At 37.5% G+C, this 21,353-nt stretch overlaps 1 protein-coding gene across 1 annotated transcript in view; it reads left to right on the top strand.

Moving 5' to 3' along the window:
• The first annotated feature begins 14,420 nt into the window (after positions 1-14,420).
• The window catches only part of PLCL1 (phospholipase C-like 1), a 70,571-nt gene continuing 63,638 nt past the window's right edge, over positions 14,421-21,353 (top strand). Inside the window, exons 1-2 of the mRNA XM_008570476.1 lie at positions 14,421-16,892; positions 19,142-19,345. Of these exons, the coding sequence (XP_008568698.1) occupies positions 14,472-16,892; positions 19,142-19,345 (2,625 nt within the window). The 5' untranslated portion in view covers positions 14,421-14,471. The remainder of the gene's footprint in view (positions 16,893-19,141; positions 19,346-21,353) is intronic.

Genomic DNA, 21,353 nt, shown 5'->3' with positions numbered 1-21,353 from the left:
ATGGGGGAATCTCCCCACAATACAAAACAGTAGCATGTGGGACTCTCTTCAGAGTTAAAGTCCTTCCTGGAAGCTGAATTCCTGTAGGAAGTCCCCTGGCTTATCTACAGGAGACGAAATCTAATACCTATCTTTTACAGAATGACAAGAAAAACAATTACCATAGTGCATTGAATATGTCCTGTGTACTGGGCACAATAGTCAGTTGTAGCTACTTTTATTTATTGGTCTCTGTCACCAGAGCTTCAGGATGCTATCTTAGTGTCAAACCAATATGGAGCTTCAGTGCCTTGAGATGTGTGTTTGCGCTTTGGGGGCATCAACGTGAGGTTTTTTGTTTTTTTTTTTTTCTTTTTTGTCTTTTTTCGTGACCGGCAACGGATCGCAACCCTCAGTGTTGCGCCCGTACCGGACCGGGACCGGCTACAGGATCGCAACCCTCGGTGTTGCCCCCGCTCCTCGCTCAGCCAGTGAGCGGCTGGTCTGTATGTGGGATCCGAACCCTCGGCAGGAGCGCCGCCGCACTTCCCAAGCGGTGCACTGTAGCAGTGCGCCACTGGGCCGGCCCAGGATTAATGCTTTTTTTAAAGAACATATCACTTGTTCTATGCATAGCACAGAGTAGGTGCTCAATCAATCTTTGTATAATTGAATGTTGTATTTGAAATAATATATGTTAGGAGATGCATAATAACAGTCATTCTTGCAGAAAAACCTAACAGGATAGAAACCATGCAGGATAATCACTTCTATTCAGAGTGTAATTTCTTAATGCATTCTAGTGAGTAAATGATTATGGTAAGATATAGCACAAAGGGAGCTTCTTCTGTTTAACAAATCAGTGGTACTAAGAAACCACCCTGAAATGGAATCTTTCTGCACTCTATCCCTAGCTTTGCCCGTAGAACATCAATTATTTTTGCTTTCAAGTGAGAAGTTATTTAGGAGAAGTTGTGCATAATTTACAGGGTCATCAGTTACCTATGTTTTAATGAGTATCCCGTCCCCGTCGCAGCATATATATTGGAGTTGGTTTTCTAAAGGAGATCGCTTTAGTGCATTTTATGAAATGGATCACCTTTGACAAATGAAAGGTAAGAGTAAATACAGACATATAACTTCATTTGGCAAGATACATGTGGATGCACACACTTAGCATTGCCTTTTATTAATTCTGTTGACTTATAAGATGGTGTAGAGAATGAATGCTTTCTTTATGGTTAATAAAATCACTATTCAGTTTCTACGAATTAGACTTACAGAGTCACCAGGGAGATCCAATGGTTTGCAAAGCTTGGGTCAGGCTTCAGTTACTTCTTGGTGGTGAATATAAGGACCTCCTCTTCCACTGTATCACACAGTGACAATGGGTGGGTCGCATGGTGCTAACCATAACTAAGTTGTGTCACCTGTTTGTGACCCTGCACTAAGTAATTTGAATTGACTATGGGAAAATAACTTTGGAAATTTTAATGTGGAATTAATGGTATAATTCTACAGTTGCAACCTTCCCTTACCAGAAACTTGAAGGCAACAGATATAGTGATGATCCCACCTCCCCCACCACACCACCTCCTTGAGTTTTGTGTGAAGAGTTATGTCTTGTGTATGTGGATGGGCTTTTTTCTAAACCACCTAACTGCCGAACATGGATGTGTATTTGCTCATCGGCCCACTGGACAGAGAAAGTGTATGCTGCAGAACTGAATCCCTTTCTTCGATCACCAATCCAAGTTAGTAAAGCCAGCATTTTAAGGATAGTCTTCTCTGGGCTTTCTCACTCTCTGCCTCTGCCTGTTGCTCCAGTGTCATGTGGGGCCACTCTACCCCTCACTCGTTATGCTATCATCATCACGTCATTGTTTCCTGCCACAGTACCTTTGAACCTCATCTTCTTCTTTCCTGGAACCCTTTACTCTCAGCTTTGCTCGTGGCTGCAGTTTGGCTCTCTCTTCTGTCTCTCTCCTCAGAATCTTGAAGAGAACATAAGACATTCTCTTGTCAGTTAGTGGTAATGTCTTAATTGCCGAATCCAATAAACTATTGGATATTTTCCAGCACTCTGTCCATCAAATCTTGGCTTCTGTGAAAGCTTGTACTTCTTGTGTTCTTACCTCTCAGACTTCAGCATTTTTTTTTTTTTTTAGGTCTTCTCCCCTGCCCAGCCTCTAACTACTGGTGTTCCTCAGGGTTTAGCCCATTTCAAGCTACTCCTATTTCGTGGGTGACTTTATCTTGCTCATGGTTCAGTAATCTATCTCTTTACAGCTAAAACTCCAACTCTGAAACTTCAGCCCAGACTTCTCCCTGGAGGTTTGACTCCTATATCCAACTTTCCACAGTAATCTTTACCTAGATGGCCCACAGTCATCTAAAATCCTCTATGGCCTAAAGTAAACTTAGTTTTTCTTACAACTTCACCTCTCCCGATAGTTCTATCTCATCAAGTGATATTTGCATTTACCTCTTATGCAAACCAGAAACCTAGGAGTCATCCTAAACCCAGATCAATATCTGGGGTGAAGGTCATCTGGATTCTAGACTGTATTGTCCACAGTACTTTGAGGATTGTGTACCAACCAAACTTTTGTTTCTGAGCTTTGCTTGGAAGTTCATAAAACTAGAATGAATATCATTTTATTTAAATTTATTTCTTTATTAACTTTTTAAATTTTAACTTCTCAATATACATTGTAGTTGATTTTCATGTCCTTTTACCCATTCCTCGTTTCCCTCTCCCTCCCTCCCCTCCCCCCACTACATCCTATCTGTTCACTTGTCTTTTAATTTAAAATTTTTTTAAATTTTAACTCCTCAATATACATTGTAGTTGACTTTCATGACCCTTTTCCCATTCCTCTTCCCCCCCCCTCTCTCCCCTGCCCCCCACATCATATCTGTTCACCTGTCTTAAAATGTTCAAGAATCTGTTGTGATTGTTGTGTCCTCCCTCCCCACCCTATGTCTGTTTCTGTGTTTATCCATCTGTTTATCTTTAGCTCCCACAAATAAACAAAAACGTGGCACTTCTCTTTCTGTGCCTGACTTGTTTCACTATTAATATAATTTTCTCTAAGTCCATCCATGTTGTTGCAAATGGTAGTATTTCATTCTTCTTTATAGCAGAGTAGTATTCCATTGTGTAGATATACCACAGTTTCCTTATCCACTTATCTGATGATGGACATTTGGGCTGGTTCCAACTCTTAGCTATTGTAAATAGTGCTGTAATAAACATGGGAGTACTGGTATCCCTTTGGCATGATGATTTCCATTCCTCTGGGTATATTCCCAGCAGTGGAATAGCTGGGTCATATGGTAGATCTATCTGTAATTGTTTGAGGATCCTCCATACCATTTTCCATAAAGGCTGCACCATTTTGCAGTCTGACCAATAGTGTATGAGAGTTTTTCTCTGCAACTTTGTCAGTATTTATCATTCTCAGTCTTTTGGATATTAGCCATCTTAACTGGAGTGAGATGGTATCTCAAAGTGGTTTTGATTTGCATTTCCTGAATGCTGAATGCTATTTTTTCATGTGTCTGTTGGCCATTTGTATAACTTCCTTTGAGAAATGCCTATTCAGCTCCTTTGCCCATTTTTTAACTGGGTTATTTGTTTTTTGCTGTAAAGTTGTTTGAGTTCCTCATATTTTCTGGGTATCAATCCTTTTTCAGATGTATATTTTGCAAATATTTTCTCCCACTGTGTTGGTTGTCTTTTCACTCTGTTGATTGTTTCTTTTGCTGTGCAGCAGCTTTTTAGTTTGATATAATTCCATTTGTTTATTTTTCCTATGGTTGCCTGTACTTTGGGGGTCATATTCATGAAAGCTGTATCCACTCCTACTTCCTGGAGTGTTTCCCTTATGTTTTCATTAAGGAGTTTTATTGTTTCAGGATGTATATTTAATTCTTTAATCCATTTTGAGTTGATTTTGGTATATGGTGAGAGGTACAGGTCTAGTTTCATTCTCCTACATATGAATATGTAGTTTTCCCAGCACCATTTGCTGAAGAGGCAGTCTCTTCCCAAGTGTGTAGACTTGGTGCCTTTGTCAAAGATCAGATGGCTTTAGGTATATGGGTTGATTTCTGGGTTCTCTTTTCTATTCCATTGATCTGTGTGTCTGTTTTTATGCCAGTACATGCTGTTTTGGTTATTATAGCTTTGTAGTATAGTTTAAAGTCAGGTAGTGTTATGCCTCTGGCTTTATTTTTTTTGCTCAGGATTGTTTTGGCTATGCGTGGTCTTTTGTTATTCCATATAAATGTCTGGATACTTTTTTTCCATTTAAGAGAAAAATGTCATTGGAATTTTGATGGGGACTGCATTAATCTGTAGATCACTTTGGGTAATATGGACATTTTCAATATTAATTCTTCCGATCCAAGAGCATGGGATATCTTTCCATCTTCTTGTGTCCTCTTTAATTTCTCTCAACAGTGGTTTGTAGTTCTCTTTGTAGAGATTTTTTACATCCTTGGTTAACTTTATTCATAATTATTTTATTTTTTTTGGTGGCTATTGAAAATGGGCTAGCTTTCTTGATTTCTTTTTCTGCATGTTCACTGTTGGGGTATAGAAATGGTACTGATTTTTGCGTGTTGATTTCATATCCTGCCACTTTGCTGAAATCATTTATCAACTCTAAGAGTTTTTTGTAGAGACTTTAGGCTGTTCAATATATAGGATCATATCATCCACAAACAGGGACAGTTTGACTTCATCTTTTCTAATCTGGATGCCCTTTATTTCATTCTCTTCTCTGATTGCTGTGGCTAGTGCTTCCAACACTATGTTGAATAGGAGTGGTGAGAGTGGGCATCCTTGTCTAGTTCTCGTTGGCACCTGAAAAGCTGAAAGCTTTTCCCCATTCAGGATGATATTGGCAGTGGGCTTATCATATATGGCTTTAATTGTGTTGAGATACTTTTCATCTATACCTAACTTGTAGACAGTCTTTATCATGAATGAATGTTGAATTTTGTCAGATACTTTTTCAGCATCTGTAGAGATGATCATATGGTTTTTGCCTTTGCTTTTATTGATGTGGTGTATCACATTTATTATATTGCATATGTTGAACCAACCCTGCATCCCTGGGGTGAATCCCACTTGACCATGGTGTACAATTTTGTATATGTGTTGCTGTATTCTGTTAGCTAGTATTTTATTCAGGATTTTTGCATCTATATTCATCAAGGATATTGGTCTGTAGTTTTCTATTTTTGATGTATCTTTGTCTGGTTTTGGTATCAGGGCAATTTTTGCCTCATAGAATTAGTTTGGGAGAATGGCCTCTGTTTCAATCCATTGGAATAGTTTGTAGAGATTTGGTACCAATTCCTCTTTGAAGGTTTGGTAGAACTCTGCAGTGAACCCATCTGGTCCTGGGATTTTCTTTGTTGGGAGCCTTCTGATAACAGCTTCAATGTCTTTTTTTGTTATTGGTCTGTTCAGATTTTCTTGGCTGTTCAGTATCTTCTTGGCTCAGTTTTGGTAGTTTGTATGTGTCCAGAAATTTATCCATTTCCTCCAGATTTTCAAATTTTTGTCATTTAGTTGTTTATACTAGTCTCTAATAATTCTTTGTATTTCTGAGGTATCAGTTGTAATATCACCTTTTTCATTTCTCATTTTTGTTATCTGGGTCTCTCTTCTTAGTTAGCCTTGCTAAAGGTTTGTCAATTTTATTTATCTTTTAAAACAACTTTTTGTTTCATTGATCTTTTGTATCATTTTTTGGGTTTCTATTCCATTTAGTTCTGCTCTGATCTTAATTATTTCTTTCTGTCTACTAATTTTGGGTTTGGATTGTTCTTGTTTTTCTAGTTTTTTAAGGTGAAGTGTTAGGTTGTTCACGTGCCATCTTTCCATTCTTCCAAAGTAAGCATTTAATGTGATAAACTTCCCCCTTAGTACTGCTTTTGCAGTATCCCACAGGTTTTGGTATGATGTGTCATTATTTTCATTATTTTCAAGAAATTTTTTGATTTCCACTTTAATTTCTTCTTGGACCCATATATCATTAAGTAGAAGGTTGTTTAATTTCCATGTGTTTGTCTAGTTTCCAGAGTTTGGCTTGTTATTGATTTCTAATTTTAATCCATTGTGATCTGAAGAAATACATGGAATTTTCCAATTTTTTTGAATTTGTTGGCTTGATTTATGACCTAACATGTTCTCTCTCCTGGAAAATGTTCCAGTGCTGATGAGAAGAGTGAATATTCTGAGATTGTTGGATGGAATGTTCTGTAGATATCTACCAAGTCCAACTGGTCTAAAGTGTTGTTTAGATCTTATGTTTCTCTATTGATTTTTTGCCTAGATGATCTTTCCAATGTTGAGAGTGGGGTGTTCAGGTCCGTGCTATTATGGTGTTAGTGTCTGTCTCATTCTTTATATCTAATAGTGTTTGCTTTATAAATCTGGCCGCTCTGACATTGGGTGTATATGTATTTATGTTTGTTATGTCTTCTTGACAGATAGATCCTTTTATCATTATATAGTGGCCTTCTTTATCTCTTTTTATGATTTTGCTTTTAGGTCTATTTTTTCTGATATAAGAATAGCTACCCCAGCTCATTTTTCATTTCTATTTGCTTGATATATATTTTTCCATCCTTTCACTCTTAGTCTATGTGTGTCTTTACATGTGAGGTGAGTCTCTTGAAGGCAGCATTTTGTTGGGTCCATCTTTTTAATCCAGTCAGTCAGTGTCTTTTGAGTGGGGAATTTAATCTCTTTACATTTAGAGTTATTATTGAAAGGTGTTGATTTACTCCTAGCATTTGATTGATTTTTGTTTAGATGTCTTGAGTACCTTTTGTTCCTTTCTTCCTAATTTTCTGTTTGTCTTCTGTATTTGTTGGTTTCTTGGGGTGGCAGATAAACTATGGTTTTTCTTTATTGTTACCATTTTTGTTTTGCTGGTAGGTTTTGCTCTTTCTTGAGTATTCATGACAATGATGGTTGTTTTTCAAGTATCAAACCCAGTACTTCCTTGAGAATTTCTTGTAAGGCTGGTCATGTGGTAGTGAACTCCCACAGTTTTTGTTTGTCTGAGAAATATACTATTTGCCCTTCATTTTGGAAGGATAGCCTTGCTGGGTAAAGTATTCTTGGCTGGCAGTTTTTGTCCTTTAGTCTTTTGAATATATCATCCCATTCTTTTTTAGCTTTTAGGGTTTCTGATGAAAAGTCTGATGTTATTCTGATTGGGACTCCCTTATAGGTGACTTGCCACTTCTCTCTTGTAGCTCTTAAGATTCTCTCTTTGTCTTTGAGTTTTGCTAATTTGACTATCTATCACATGTCCTGGAGAGGACTTTTTTGGTTTGAGTATGTTAGGGGATCTTTGGGTCTCCTTAATCTGGAGATCTGTGACTTTCCCTATACCTGGGAAATTTTCTGCTATTATTTCACTGAATATGTTTTCAATGCCATTTTCTTTTTCCTCACTTTCTGGAATACCCATGATTCAGATACTTGAGCACTTAAGATTGTCTGTTATCTCTCTTAGATGTTCTTCAATTTTTAAAAATTCTTTTTTCTGGTCTGCCTGTGATAATCCAAACAGCCTATCTTCAAGGTCAGAAATTCTCTCTTCTGCTTCTTCTAGCCTGCTCATTAGACTCTCTGTTGTGTTTTTTATTTAGCTGAATGAATCCTTCAGCTCCATAAGCTCTGCTACATTCTTCTTCAAGGCATTGATTTCCTTATGCATTTCTTCTTTAAGATCCTGTATATTTTTTCTCATTTCACTGCATTGTCTAACTGAATTTTCTTGTATCTCATTTAGTTTCCTTAGAGTTGTTGCTCTATATTCCTTGTCAGTCATTTAAAAAACTTCCTGTTTTATAGGATCTAGAGCTTGAGAGTTATTATTTTCCTTTGGTGGTAATGTACTTTCCTGATTTTTCATATTTCTGTTATCTTTCCTTTGGTGGTTTGTCATTGTGGCAGGGGTATCAAAGTCCACTCATTTCACCCTAATGTCTGGCTTGGATCCTGAAGGGACTGCCAGTTTCAGGCAGTAGGAACTAGTCTGTGCTGGAGGTCCCAAAGCGCCTGCCTTTTCTGGCACGGCTGTCTCAGGGCATGTGGGCCCCAAGACTCTTAAGTCTCTCTAAGTGGCAGGTACTGACCTGGGTTGGAGGTCCCACAGCACCTGCCTTTTCTGGCACAGCTGTCTCTGGATGTATGAGCCCAGTGGCTCTTAAGTCTCTCTAAGCAAGGGGACCGATCTGGACTGGAGGTCCCACAGCGCCTGCCTTTTCCAGTGTGGCTCTCTCAGGGTGTGTGAGCCCAAGGCTCTTAGGTCTCTCTAAGCAGTGGGGACTGACCTGGGCTGGAGGTCTCACAGCACCTGCTTGTTTTGGCATGGCTGATTTGGGGTGTGTAGGCCCAGAGGCTGTCAGGCATCTCTGGGTGGTGGGGACTGGCCTGGGCCGGGAGTCCCACAGCATCTGCCTGTTCTGGTGTAACTGACTCAGGGAGTGTGGGCTGGGCAGCTCTTGGGCCTCTCTTGGTGGTGGGCACTGGCCTGGGCCGGGGGTCCTGAGGCTCCTGTCTGTTCTGGCCAGCTGACTTGGAGCATGTGGTCCCAGCATCTCTCAGGCCTCTCTAGGCAATGAAACTGACTTGGGTTGGAGGTCCCATGGTGCCTGCTTGTTCTGGCGTGGCTGACTCAGGGCATGAAAATATGTGGCATTTTCTAAGACCACATATTTGTGGGTTCCCCCTTGGAGATCTTGGATCCAGAGGTCTAAGTGGAGCCTGGGCATTTGCAGAATTGAGAATGCATAATGAGTATCATTAATAGAGTACTATAGTTTACAGGTTGCCTATAAGAAGAGATAGCATCCCTATGGCAAAAAGAAGGCTTATTTGCCTATTTTTTGTTCGTCTTTTCATTATAATCTATTAGATTTTTATTAAGACTTTCTTCATAAATAAGTTTTTTTCCTCCATCTTACACTGAAAGAAAATATCACTGTAGTGTACTGTATTTAGGCAGCTGGATTTCTGCTTCATGAAACAAAGATTCCTTTTAATCACAGTTTGACAAGTGGTGTTTTGATTTCTATTCTTCAGGGTTGTGTAAATTTATTCTGTTTTAACAAAGAATCATCTTAGCAGAGTTTGCTTAAAAACAACTTGCCGAAAGAACAAAAAGAATATGTGACAATGTAGTTAGATGTTTAAACATGCTCACTAGGTCAAAGATAGGGAAACTTGGGCACGATATTTTCTTTACTCACTTTTAAATTTCTGTACTTTTTTTCTATGTGTTCAAATATACTTAAAATTTACCATTTTAATCATTTTTCAGTGTACAGTTCCACAGCATTAAGTACATTCACATTTTTGTGCTGCTTCAGTATACTTTTTCCTGTTATTATTTTATTGAAATAATTTCATGAATATTTTCATGATTGACACCCAAAATTGTGCTTGCATTGAGTAAGCAGAGTTTCTCTGGGGCTTATCGATGTGTTGTGAAGAAAAATGATTTTGTTCATTGAGTTTTTGTTGAAGAACTTGCAGTATATCCAACCTTGTTGGGCTCAGAGAGAGCAAATGTCAATGGGAATTTATGGAAACAGGTTTATTAATTTGGCTTATGCGAACTTTTTTTTACCCCCAATTTTAGTTTAATAAAATATGCTTAGGGAGCAGAAAATCTTTTACTGTTGTATAGAAGTCTCATTTAATCATGATCTACCAATCATGATTTCTAGCAATAGATAAGTAACAATGCTGTAAAAAATAATGAAAAAATAAAAAAATTAAAACAATATTTGGCTATTTTCCCCTAGTATTTTGAAATAATTCCTAAGATTAGAAATCTGCCCTTGTAGCATATTAAATAGAAATTATTTTTCTGATTTGAGTATATTAGAAACAGTGCTCACAGATAAATCAATGTCTTGTATTGTTTTAACAACAAAATGAAATATTTGTCTACTGCTTTACTAGTTTCTGAGACTTTTCTCAATTCTGATGACTAAATCCTTTATAAAGTATTGATTAATATAAGAAGATAGTAGATCCAAAAATGTGAATTATGGGGGCCGGCCCGGTGGCGCACTGGATAGTGCGCCGCTTGGGAAGCGCGGCGGTGCTCCTGCCCGAGGGTTCTGGTCCCACATGCAGACCGGTTCCCGCTCACTGGCTGAGCGAGGCGCGGGAGCAACACCGAGGGTTGCAATCCTGTTGCCGGTCCCCGGTCCGGTACGGGGGCAACACTGAGGGTTGTGATCCGTTGCCGGACACGGAAAAAGACAAAAAAAAAAAAAAAATGTGAATTATGATCTAGAGATTTTCAGGGAACATATGAACCCAATTTGGTTTATTTGTTTTATTATTCAACTAATTTAAATGTGATCCCTTCTTGGGAAATAATAATTTGGAAACTTAAGCATAGAATGTTAGAAAATAAAAAGGATTCTATTCTTCTAGTGAGCTCAATGTCTCACTAATACTTATCTTCCACTAGAACATGCAGCCAAGCTTTAATTTAGGGGACAGAGAGATCACAATGTGCTACTTATCCTGATAAGTGTAAACTTTTTTGTTGTAAGCTGCTCTAAGAGAAACTTTGGGGTAGGCTGGGAGTTGGTACTTCAGCATCTTGCCTTCATTCCTCAGTGAGGACAATTAGCTTTGAAATAAACCCCAAATCCTCATACTTTATAAAAATATCCTAGAAAGATGTTATGGTCATTGGAATAAATTCAATTATCTAATGAGCTAGTAATTGATAAGCACACATCTGAACTGATAATAAACCTGGTTTCTCCTGCAAAGTGCCCAAGGTACCTTTCTTCCCAATATATAGATAAATGCAATGGATTTGCTCTCATTCCATCATAATTTTTCTTTGTATTTATCAACAAGGAAATTCTCTTCAACTTTTTTTCAGTCTGATTACCTTAACTGTCCTCCTTTCTCCACCACCAATCTGCTAAGATCTTGAGGTGAATATAGATGTGGGAGTATAGGGCTCTGGCAAAGAGGTGATGGTGGTGAAGAAGGTCAGAAAGAGGTCTGGAGTCTTCCGTCCTCCCTGTCTGCTGAAACCCCTTTTCCATCTCCCCTCCTTCCAACCTCTCAGAGCCAATGCATAGCATAACCACTGAAAGAACAGCCTGACTGCTCTCTGATTCCAGACGTTTTCTATTGCAGAACTAGAGAAATATCAGACCCTTGAATCTTTTCCAGCATAATTTGAATATAATCTTGGCTCTAGTCATCAGCAGACAAGCTAATTATTTGTTCACACATGCTCTGGCCAATTTTGAGCTCATTTGGGAGCTTGTAGTAACTTTGGATTTTGTCCTTGTAAGATGACAACCTAAGAATCATCTTTTTCACTGATTCCAAGTTTTACGGCATTTTGGGATAAGTTTTATAATAATGTAGTAATTGCAGGTCAAAGAAAGAAATAAGCATTATGGGACAGGTGGATTCTTTTATAGACTAGATATAAAACATTTATCTCTTGAAGGCTTATCTTAGTAGGAAGGAAAGTCTTGATTTAAGGAAGTATTGTAAAGAAGAAAGACATAAGAGCAAGCTATTCTGACAGCAGTAGTTTTGTTCTATTAAATAAACAGTGGCACAAGTTGGGTGGAGAGTTAGACTGTGGAGAAGGCTGGAGAAATACCATGCATAGGGCATAGGGACCACGTACACGCATGCATTTAGAGGCACACTAATTTTCCATTTAAGGTTTGTTAGGACAATTAGAGGTTTTAGAACTCTGACAATAATCCTATTTGGAACATGATCTGCTTATATAAAAATAATTTTTAAAATGAAAGCTCTCATTAGCTTAAAAGGCAAGTCAAATGGTTAGCTTTAAAAGCTGAGTCACAGTCTAATTCACTGTCACAATTCACAGTTTCCCTCTTTTTTTCACTTGATAGATTAATCCCATCTCAGCAGTGCCATTAAGTATCTGCATTGATGGCATGGAAAAATACACAAAAACATCTGATATTTCTGAGCATGTGGGTTGTGACAAACTTAAATGTGTTCTAATAGAGCATCTTGCATGTAAACAGCTGAAGAGATATAATTTTTTTTAACTTAAGAATGAGGATATTGACCACTATGGGATAATTAAAAATAGCGACTCTCTGGAAAAGCAGGAGCTAAGTTGTTAAATGCCAGGGCACGAAAAGGCAATATTCTGTAATCTAAATTGGGTAATTTATATCTTTGTCACTCGAAGATTTGCTATATAGCTGTTGATGAGTCATCCCACTGACATCCCATAACTAAAGCAACTGTTGTTTCCCTTTCACAGGCAGGGTTGTAGTCAATTGAATAATAAATCATTCTGTTTTTCCCAAATCGTAGGATAGGCAGACCAATTAAGTGAGGCCCCAGAGAAGAGATTCTACCCGGTTTAAGAAGAATGCCAGTGAAGGATGTGGCCTGGACTAACTTGGTTATACTTTTCAGTGTTTAAGAGAGTAATATCATGTGGTTGTTTTAAAAATGTTTTCAATTTGTCACTGAAGATTTGTCTTAAATATTCAGAAGTCAGAAATGAATTAATTTCTTGATAACTGCTAATATCCTGGTCAGTGCCTACCTCCAGTCCCGCAGTGACCGGGTTTATGAGGAAATGCTCCTTTTCCTTACAAGTACTTACAGTTTACAGATAACCTTACAAACACACTTTACCAAGAATGGTCACTTCACATTTTCTCTTTCGAGTCTCACAATAACACTATATTATATAGAATATATATATCAGAAATTGAGATTCAGAGAGGTTACATTACTTACCCAAGGTCATACATCTAGTGAGTCAATGATCACACCTGGAGACTAGTTATTTTTGTCCTAAGCACAATGCCCTATGCATATGCATGCTACATTTTGCTGGCTTTTTGGTATGTTTATAAAATAAGGCACTATAAACATGCATTAAGGTGACTTTGGGAAATTTATTACTGGTGAAATTATCTAAATTGATATTTTTGGGAGCATTATGAACTTTAGTCTATGGTCTAAACAGAGGACAGTATGAAGAAATATCCAGTTTTAAGTGGCATTTGTCAGATGTTCAATGTAAATGAATTGGGAGTGACAGACACAGTGGACAATCCAAGATTGAGATGAAATTCTTCATCTTATGAGTATTCAGAGGTCTGGACCTGTATTTTAGGAAGAACAATATGTAAGAAGGTCTAGATACACTCAGGAAGGAAACAGCTATAAGAAATAATAAACGTGCTTAAAATACACTGATCTGGATGGATGAAGCTAGATGCTCTGTTGGTCAGGGAAGAATGAAGTGGGCTGAGGAGACTGGGATTCTGTGAAGCTAAGATCCAAGGAGACTTCCAGAAATGGGGGCATATACAAGGTGCAAGTGTTCCCTGTGAAATCTTCTGGCAAAAGCCTTTGGAATTTAACTTACATTGGAAGAACCTTGAAAGTCAGTGGAGCCATTCATTTTGTTTGGTTCTAAGCTGTGCCAAGTAACAGCATTATACTGAAATGCAGGTGTGAATTTCCATAATGTTCACTTAAATTGTTATCTCAGTCTGAAAATTTGCTCAAATGAGAGTCATTGTGTATTGATAGCTCTCAATCTGACTTTCAAGACACTTCAAAATAGTTAGAAGGGGAAAAAATGTTTTTTTAGTTGAGCTGTTAAGCCCTTTATGATATAAATAACGTTACGGTGAAAATCTTTTATTTGGGCTAGCCTTAAGAGAGACGTCTTTAATCTGTTGCAAAGTGTAGATGAGGAGATCTTTTTAAAGAAATTCAGCTTTCTGGGCCGGCCTGGTGGCGCACTGCTACAGTGTGCCGCTTGGGAGCGCGGCGGCGCTCCCGCCGAGGGTTCGGATCCCACATACAGACCGGCCACTCACTGGCTGAGCGCGGTGTGGGAGCAACACCGAGGGTTGCGATCCCGTTGCCGGTCCCGGTCCGGTACGGGCGCGACACTGAGGGTTGCAATCCGTTGCCGGTCACGAAAAAAGACAAAAAAAAAAAAAAAAAAGGAAAGAAATTCAGCTTTCTTTCTTTCACATATCTGTGGGAAGTTGAGCTAGGCAGTCAGTGTCAGCAGGTAGAGGTTCTTAAGAAATCTGCTTTAATGAGAACAAATAAGAGTGATTTTACCAAATACTTGGTACTTCATACTTCAAATATTTCATTTCAAAGGACACAGGCATTTGAAAAATAAGTTTTTTTCTGAACCTAACAACATAAATTTTCTTAGCAGTTTCTCTTTTCTGAAACAGTGAAAAGATAAATTTTAGGCTAGCCTCTGTTCAAATAATCACAATATCTAAGTGAAGTTTGAGGAGTTCATAGAGTATTACTGAATTTGTCTATATTCTAAAGGAAATTGATCCATTCTTTTCAAATTGTTTTACAGGATCCTTCAAACCAAAAATGTGGTGGAAGAAAGAAAACTGTGTCTTTCAGCAGCATGCCATCAGAAAAGAAAATTAGCAGTGCAAATGACTGTATCAGCTTCATGCAAGCTGGCTGTGAACTGAAGAAAGTTCGTCCAAATTCTCGCATTTACAACCGTTTTTTTACTCTGGACACAGACCTCCAAGCTCTTCGCTGGGAACCTTCCAAGAAAGACCTTGAGAAAGCTAAGCTTGATATTTCTGCCATAAAAGAGATCAGACTGGGAAAGAACACAGAAACATTTAGAAATAATGGCCTTGCTGACCAGATCTGTGAGGACTGTGCCTTTTCCATACTCCATGGGGAAAACTATGAGTCTCTGGACCTAGTTGCCAATTCAGCAGACGTAGCAAACATCTGGGTGTCTGGGTTAAGGTATCTGGTTTCTCGCAGTAAGCAACCCCTTGATTTTGTGGAGGGCAACCAGAACACACCAAGGTTCATGTGGTTGAAAACAGTGTTCAAAGCAGCAGATATCGATGGGAATGGGATCATGTTGGAAGATACCTCTGTAGAGTTAATAAAACAACTCAACCCTACCCTGAAGGAATCCAAGATCAGGTTAAAGTTTAAAGAAATCCAGAAGAGCAAAGAAAAACTAACCACCCGAGTGACAGAAGAGGAATTTTGTGAAGCTTTTTGTGAACTTTGTACCAGGCCAGAAGTGTATTTCTTACTTGTACAGATATCTAAAAACAAAGAATATTTGGATGCCAATGACCTCATGCTGTTTTTAGAAGCTGAGCAAGGAGTCGCCCACATCACCGAGGATATGTGCTTAGACATCATTAGGAGATATGAACTTTCTGAAGAAGGACGTCAGAAAGGGTTTCTTGCAATTGATGGCTTTACCCAGTATTTATTGTCACCAGAATGTGACATTTTCGATCCTGAGCAAAAGAAGGTTGCTCAAGATATGACCCAGCCATTATCTCACTACTATATCAATGCCTCTCATAACACATATCTGATAGAAGACCAGTTCAGAGGACCAGCTGATATCAATGGGTATGTTAGAGCTTTGAAAATGGGCTGTCGAAGTATTGAACTTGATGTAAGTGATGGTTCAGACAGTGAACCAATCCTTTGTAATCGAAATAACACGACAGCACATGTTTCCTTTAGAAGTGTCATAGAGGTGATACATAAATTTGCCTTTGTTGCTTCTGAATACCCACTCATTCTTTGCTTGGGGAATCACTGCTCCCTACCACAGCAGAAGGTAATGGTTCAACAGATGAAAAAAGTCTTTGGCAGTAAACTCTATACTGAAGCACCTTTGCCATCAGAATCCTACCTCCCATCACCAGAAAGATTAAAAAGAATGATCATTGTGAAAGGAAAGAAATTGCCTTCTGATTCAGATGTGTTAGAAGGAGAAGTAACAGATGAAGATGAAGAAGCTGAAATGTCTCGAAGGATGTCAGTAGATTACAATGGTGAGCAGAAACAAATCTGGCTCTGTAAGGAGCTCTCCGATTTGGTAACTATTTGTAAATCTGTTCAGTACCGGGATTTTGAACTGTCTATGAAAAGCCAAAACTATTGGGAAATTTGTTCATTTAGTGAAACAGAGGCCAGCCGGATTGCAAATGAATACCCAGAGGATTTTGTAAATTATAATAAAAAGTTCTTATCAAGAATCTATCCAAGTGCCATGAGGATCGATTCCAGTAACTTGAATCCACAGGACTATTGGAATTGTGGCTGTCAGATTGTGGCAATGAATTTTCAGACTCCAGGTCCAATGATGGACCTTCACACAGGCTGGTTTCTTCAAAATGGAGGATGTGGTTATGTTCTTAGACCGTCCATCATGCGAGATGAAGTTTCTTACTTCAGCGCAAATACGAAGGGCATTGTACCTGGAGTGTCTCCTCTAGCTCTTCATATCAAGATCATCAGTGGTCAGAATTTCCCAAAGCCCAAGGGAGCTTGTGCCAAAGGGGATGTCATAGATCCCTATGTTTGTATAGAGATACATGGAATTCCAGCGGACTGCTCAGAACAAAGAACTAAAACTGTGCAACAAAACAGTGATAATCCCATTTTTGATGAAACTTTTGAGTTTCAAGTAAACCTACCTGAGCTGGCCATGATCCGTTTCGTCGTTCTCGATGATGACTACATTGGGGATGAGTTTATAGGGCAATATACAATACCGTTTGAATGTTTGCAGCCTGGATATCGGCATGTTCCCCTGCGCTCCTTTGTGGGTGACATCATGGAGCATGTGACCCTTTTCGTCCACATAGCAATAACTAATCGAAGTGGCGGAGGGAAGGCACAGAAGCGCAGCCTTTCAGTGAGAATGGGGAAGAAAGTTCGAGAATATACCATGCTCAGGAATATCGGTCTTAAAACCATAGATGACATCTTTAAAATAGCAGTCCATCCCTTACGAGAAGCCATAGATATGAGAGAAAATATGCAGGTAGGAAAATATCCCACCCTCTCCTCCCCTACCTCTACTTATTCCTACCCTTCTCTTACCAGTGAATGTTGTGTTTTGTTAATAATCCGAGTTGCAAAACATCGTTAGAAAGGTTGTATGTACCACTGTATACCACTGGATTAAGTTCAGTATTGCCTGTGATGAAGCAGATATATTGTATGTTTCTAATTGTGAATGCTGTGTTAAGCTAAGCCAGTTAATGGAGTATCAGTGTAGCAACACGCTATATCTACATTAAATATCTTGAGTATGTAACCTAATTGCTAGGTGGGAATGTTTATATGGAATAATGTTTTAAAAAGTAGAATATAAAATATTATATGTGTGTAATATAGAAATATATATAAACACAGATATTAATTGCAAGTATGTTTGTAAATTATTTGCAGATACGAACATGGAAGAAAATTTGAAGTCCATGTAAAGCAAATGCAATGCTTATTAGATTGTTTTTTTAGTTGTAATGTATACCAACAACAATACTAAACTACTCCCCACAAGAAAAAACAAAGTGAAATAATTTAGCACTTAAACTTGTTGAAACTATTTAGCTTTCAAAAAAACCACTATTTAGAAATGTGGTTTAATGAAAAGAACATGGAGTCTGGATTAAATCTATTTCCATGCAATCTGGAGCAAATTATTTCAGGTCTCTGATCATCAGTTTCCTCCACATAAGGTAGGAAAAATAGTAATACTTACATCATAGGATTATTATGAGAATTAAATGAGTGTGTATGGAAATAGCCTAGCCTTAACATATAGAATTCAGTGTTCATTTCCTTCCCTTCATTAATGCTAATAATCAGAGAGAGTTGCAAACTTTTTTTTCAGTTCTGCTTAATATATGAGTACTTATTCTGGGCTACTGTTATTGAGAAGTAATTAAACAACAAATATTTACTAAGTACTTGCCATGTGCAAAGTGAGTATCATTTAATTCACTTTATTTATTCTTTTAGCTAATATTTTTATAGTAATTTTCACCAAAAAAAAAAAATCCCTACTTTCAAAGATAGAAAATAAACTTAAAGAGGTTAAGTAATTTCCCTAATATTGTAGTTAACAAATAGCAATGTTAGGCTTTAAATCCAGGATTGCCTAATACCAAAACCTATCATCATTAAGATGGTACAGAACTGCAAACCCATGACTTAATGAAAACTTTATTTTTACATTACCTCACAGAGAAATTCTTGGATAGGCTTAAAATCAATTTTAAATAATGAAAATGGTGTAAAATAGTATTACAAATAAGTATAAATATTTGAGGTGGGTTACCTTAGACATCATTTTAAAAATAGGCTCCAAATATCAGCATCTTCTATGTGACTTTTTCTGACATAATTCTAGTACTATTATAAATCCCTATATCAAATTAGTTATAAATCATTTCTATACCTAACTTTCATATTAGAAGTAGATTATATATATTTCTATGTAATATCTTTATTTATTTTATATGTTTAAAATGCATATCAAGGAGAGTTGATTATAGATAGTTTTTGTAGGTAGTGCTGATAATTTATATTATCTTAACATAAAGTCTTTTGGGTTAAGGATTATTTGGAACCTAATGAGTAGAAAAATGCATACCATCATTGTCACTAAATTCATGACACATAATAGGTTAGGTACTATTCAGTGTTAATAAAATGTAGATAGTCGTAATTCCTATTTCAAATGAACTTTTTAAAAAACACTGTAATGTGGACCGATGTTGCTGTCCATAAAATGTGATTTCAGTGTGTGTGTCTGTTAGGTGCATTTCTGATGGGATAATAAAGGAATGCCACTGATGGTTAGTGGGAGGAAGGGTGATGAACAATAGCAGCCTGCTGCCTTGAGGGGAAAAGACCAAAGGAGATACTCTCCAATATACAGCCATTGACTTTATGTTTTCCTTATCATTATGGTACAAATCAAGTAAGGTATTCATAACCAGCCAGTGCTAATTTGTGTGAATATTCCAGTGCTCTGATTTGAAAAGCACTGTGTAGCCTTGGGTCACAATCTGCTTTGCTTTTGTGGCATATTTGTGGTGGTTGCTGAAAATTGAGAAAGATGAAGTGTATGTGACATGAATTAGCTCTCTGTGCTATCTCCATGCACGTGACAACATTTTTGGTTGATTATAATCCAGTTTGCTAATTTTGTATAGATCTGGGAGTACTAGGGGAGATGTGCTGTGTAGTCAGAATTGTGATTCCATGTTTTCTTCCTCATAGAATGCCATAGTGTCTGTTAAGGAACTGTGTGGACTCCCTCCAATTGCCAGTCTGAAGCAGTCCCTGTTGACCTTGTCCTCTCGGCTCATAACCAGTGACAATACTCCCTCAGTCTCTCTTGTGATGAAAGACAGCTTTCCTTACCTGGAGCCTTTGGGTGCAATTCCAGATGTGCAGAAAAAGATGCTGGCTGCCTATGATCTGGTAGGAAATTGTGACTCCATATTTCTTATCTGGGTGTGTGGGAAATCACTCATGGCAGGGACCCTTTTGTGGAACTCCAGTGGCTAGCACAGTGTCACTGCCTTTGCAACATGAATTGGAGGTAGCAGGCAGAGCCAGCCCACTGGGCTTCCACTGTGTCCTAGTGGAGACCTCTGAGGCAATGCCTTGAACCTGGAGCTCCACAGATTACAAATGGAAAATCTCTGCTTTAGCAAACAATGAATTATTGAATAAATCCTCAAATATATATACCCTCATCATCTACATGACTTTAGATTGCAATGTAACCATTTAATTGTATACCTATAGGAAGTAAACTTTGTCTCAAAGCTACCTTATGATGGATGGAACAAAAGATTTCTCTGGAATCTAGATTTCTAAGCTAATATTGTTGTCTGATTTTTCTGAACATATAATGGAATTTGTATAGTAATTAGATTTAAGAATAACTATTTTTGCACATCATAATTCTGTAAACAAAATTAAGGAGCAAAGGACAAACTTGGAAAAATTTATAGGATATATGCCACATAAATTGTAAATATCCTTAAAATAGAAAGAACGCTTAAAAATCAGTAAGAAACAAAAAGATGAGGACAAATCTTATATCAATCAAGATTAAGTTCAGCTGGATGCAACAAAAAAATTCAACCTAATCATTGTTTAAAAACAAAATTTTATTCTTTCACATAAAAATATGAAAATCAGTCATCCAGGGTGACAATTCTGCAAATTTCTTAGGAACTCAGGCTCTCTCTCGGTTTGTTCTCCACCTTCCCTAGACTGTGGACCTTATTCTCATAGTCCAAAATAGTTGCTGAAGTTTCAACCATAACATCCTCATTCTAACCATCAGAGATGGTAAAGAGTAGAAGAAGGACATTCTTCCTCCTTTAAGGACACTTCTCTGATATAGCATAGATCACTTTTCCCTATGTTTTATGGGTCTGGAGTTGACACACAGCCACACTTAGTTGCAAAGAAGAATGGGAACTGACAAGTCAAGGGGCTATATGCTAACAATTGTCCCTTTTGTTGCTAGTAAATAGGGGAGAATGGATGCTAGGGAATAGCAAACAGTCTTTGCTACTGAGGTGAATAGGAATTCATGTGAGCCCCCACCGACCCCCCCAAAAAACAAACAAACACTGAAAGTGTGAAAACATACTTAATCTTAAAATAAGTTTTTAATTAGAGAAACTAAAGAAATGTTGTAAGATACTTCCTTCTCAACCAAATCAGCACTTCTTTTTCTTTTTAAAAATAGTACCTCTGATCAAGAATTTAAGGAAATGGATACTCTCTTCCATATGCCTCTAGTGGGATAATAAATTGATATATATATATTTTTTGGAGTAAAACTTAGCAATATATTTTAAAATGTTTATTTATTTGATCTATATATTTGCTTTCCTTGGATTTATTCTAAGCCAATAGAGATATACATAAACATTTATGTTTAATAATGCCAACAAAGAAGAATTAGTTAAATAAAATATAGTAATCCATATTATGGACTTTTTGAAGCCATTAAAATCATGTGTTAGAAAAATATTTAATGATATGGAGAATTCCTCATAATATGTTTTGTGAAAAAGTCTGTTTACAAAAATACACACAATAGAATTTTTTAAAAATTGAAATGATTGTACATATCTGTTGGGTAATGTGTTGAACATCAATAACTGTGTAATTAGTGATGTTCAAATCAGGGTGATTAGTATATTCAACGTTACACAATGTCATCGTTTTTTGTGGCCTTTTATGAATTTCTTGCTAATCGCTCCTCCCCCTGTCCATTTCCCACCTTGGTAATCTCAGTTCTATTCTCTCCTTTTGAAAGTTCAGCATATTATTGTGATTGCTGTTTCTTTTCTTTCTTTCTTTCTTTCTTTCTTTCTTTCTTTCTTTCTTTCTTTCTTTCTTTCTTTCTTTCTTTCTTTCTTTCTTTCTTTCTTTCTTTCCTTCTTTCTTTCTTTCTTTCTTT

The sequence above is a fragment of the Galeopterus variegatus genome, unplaced genomic scaffold (assembly GCF_000696425.1).
Source record: "Galeopterus variegatus unplaced genomic scaffold, G_variegatus-3.0.2 Scaffold606, whole genome shotgun sequence".
NCBI lineage: Eukaryota > Metazoa > Chordata > Mammalia > Dermoptera > Cynocephalidae > Galeopterus > Galeopterus variegatus.
The sequence above is the reverse complement of the archived record's forward strand: the minus strand, read 5'-3'. Positions and strand labels throughout refer to the sequence as shown.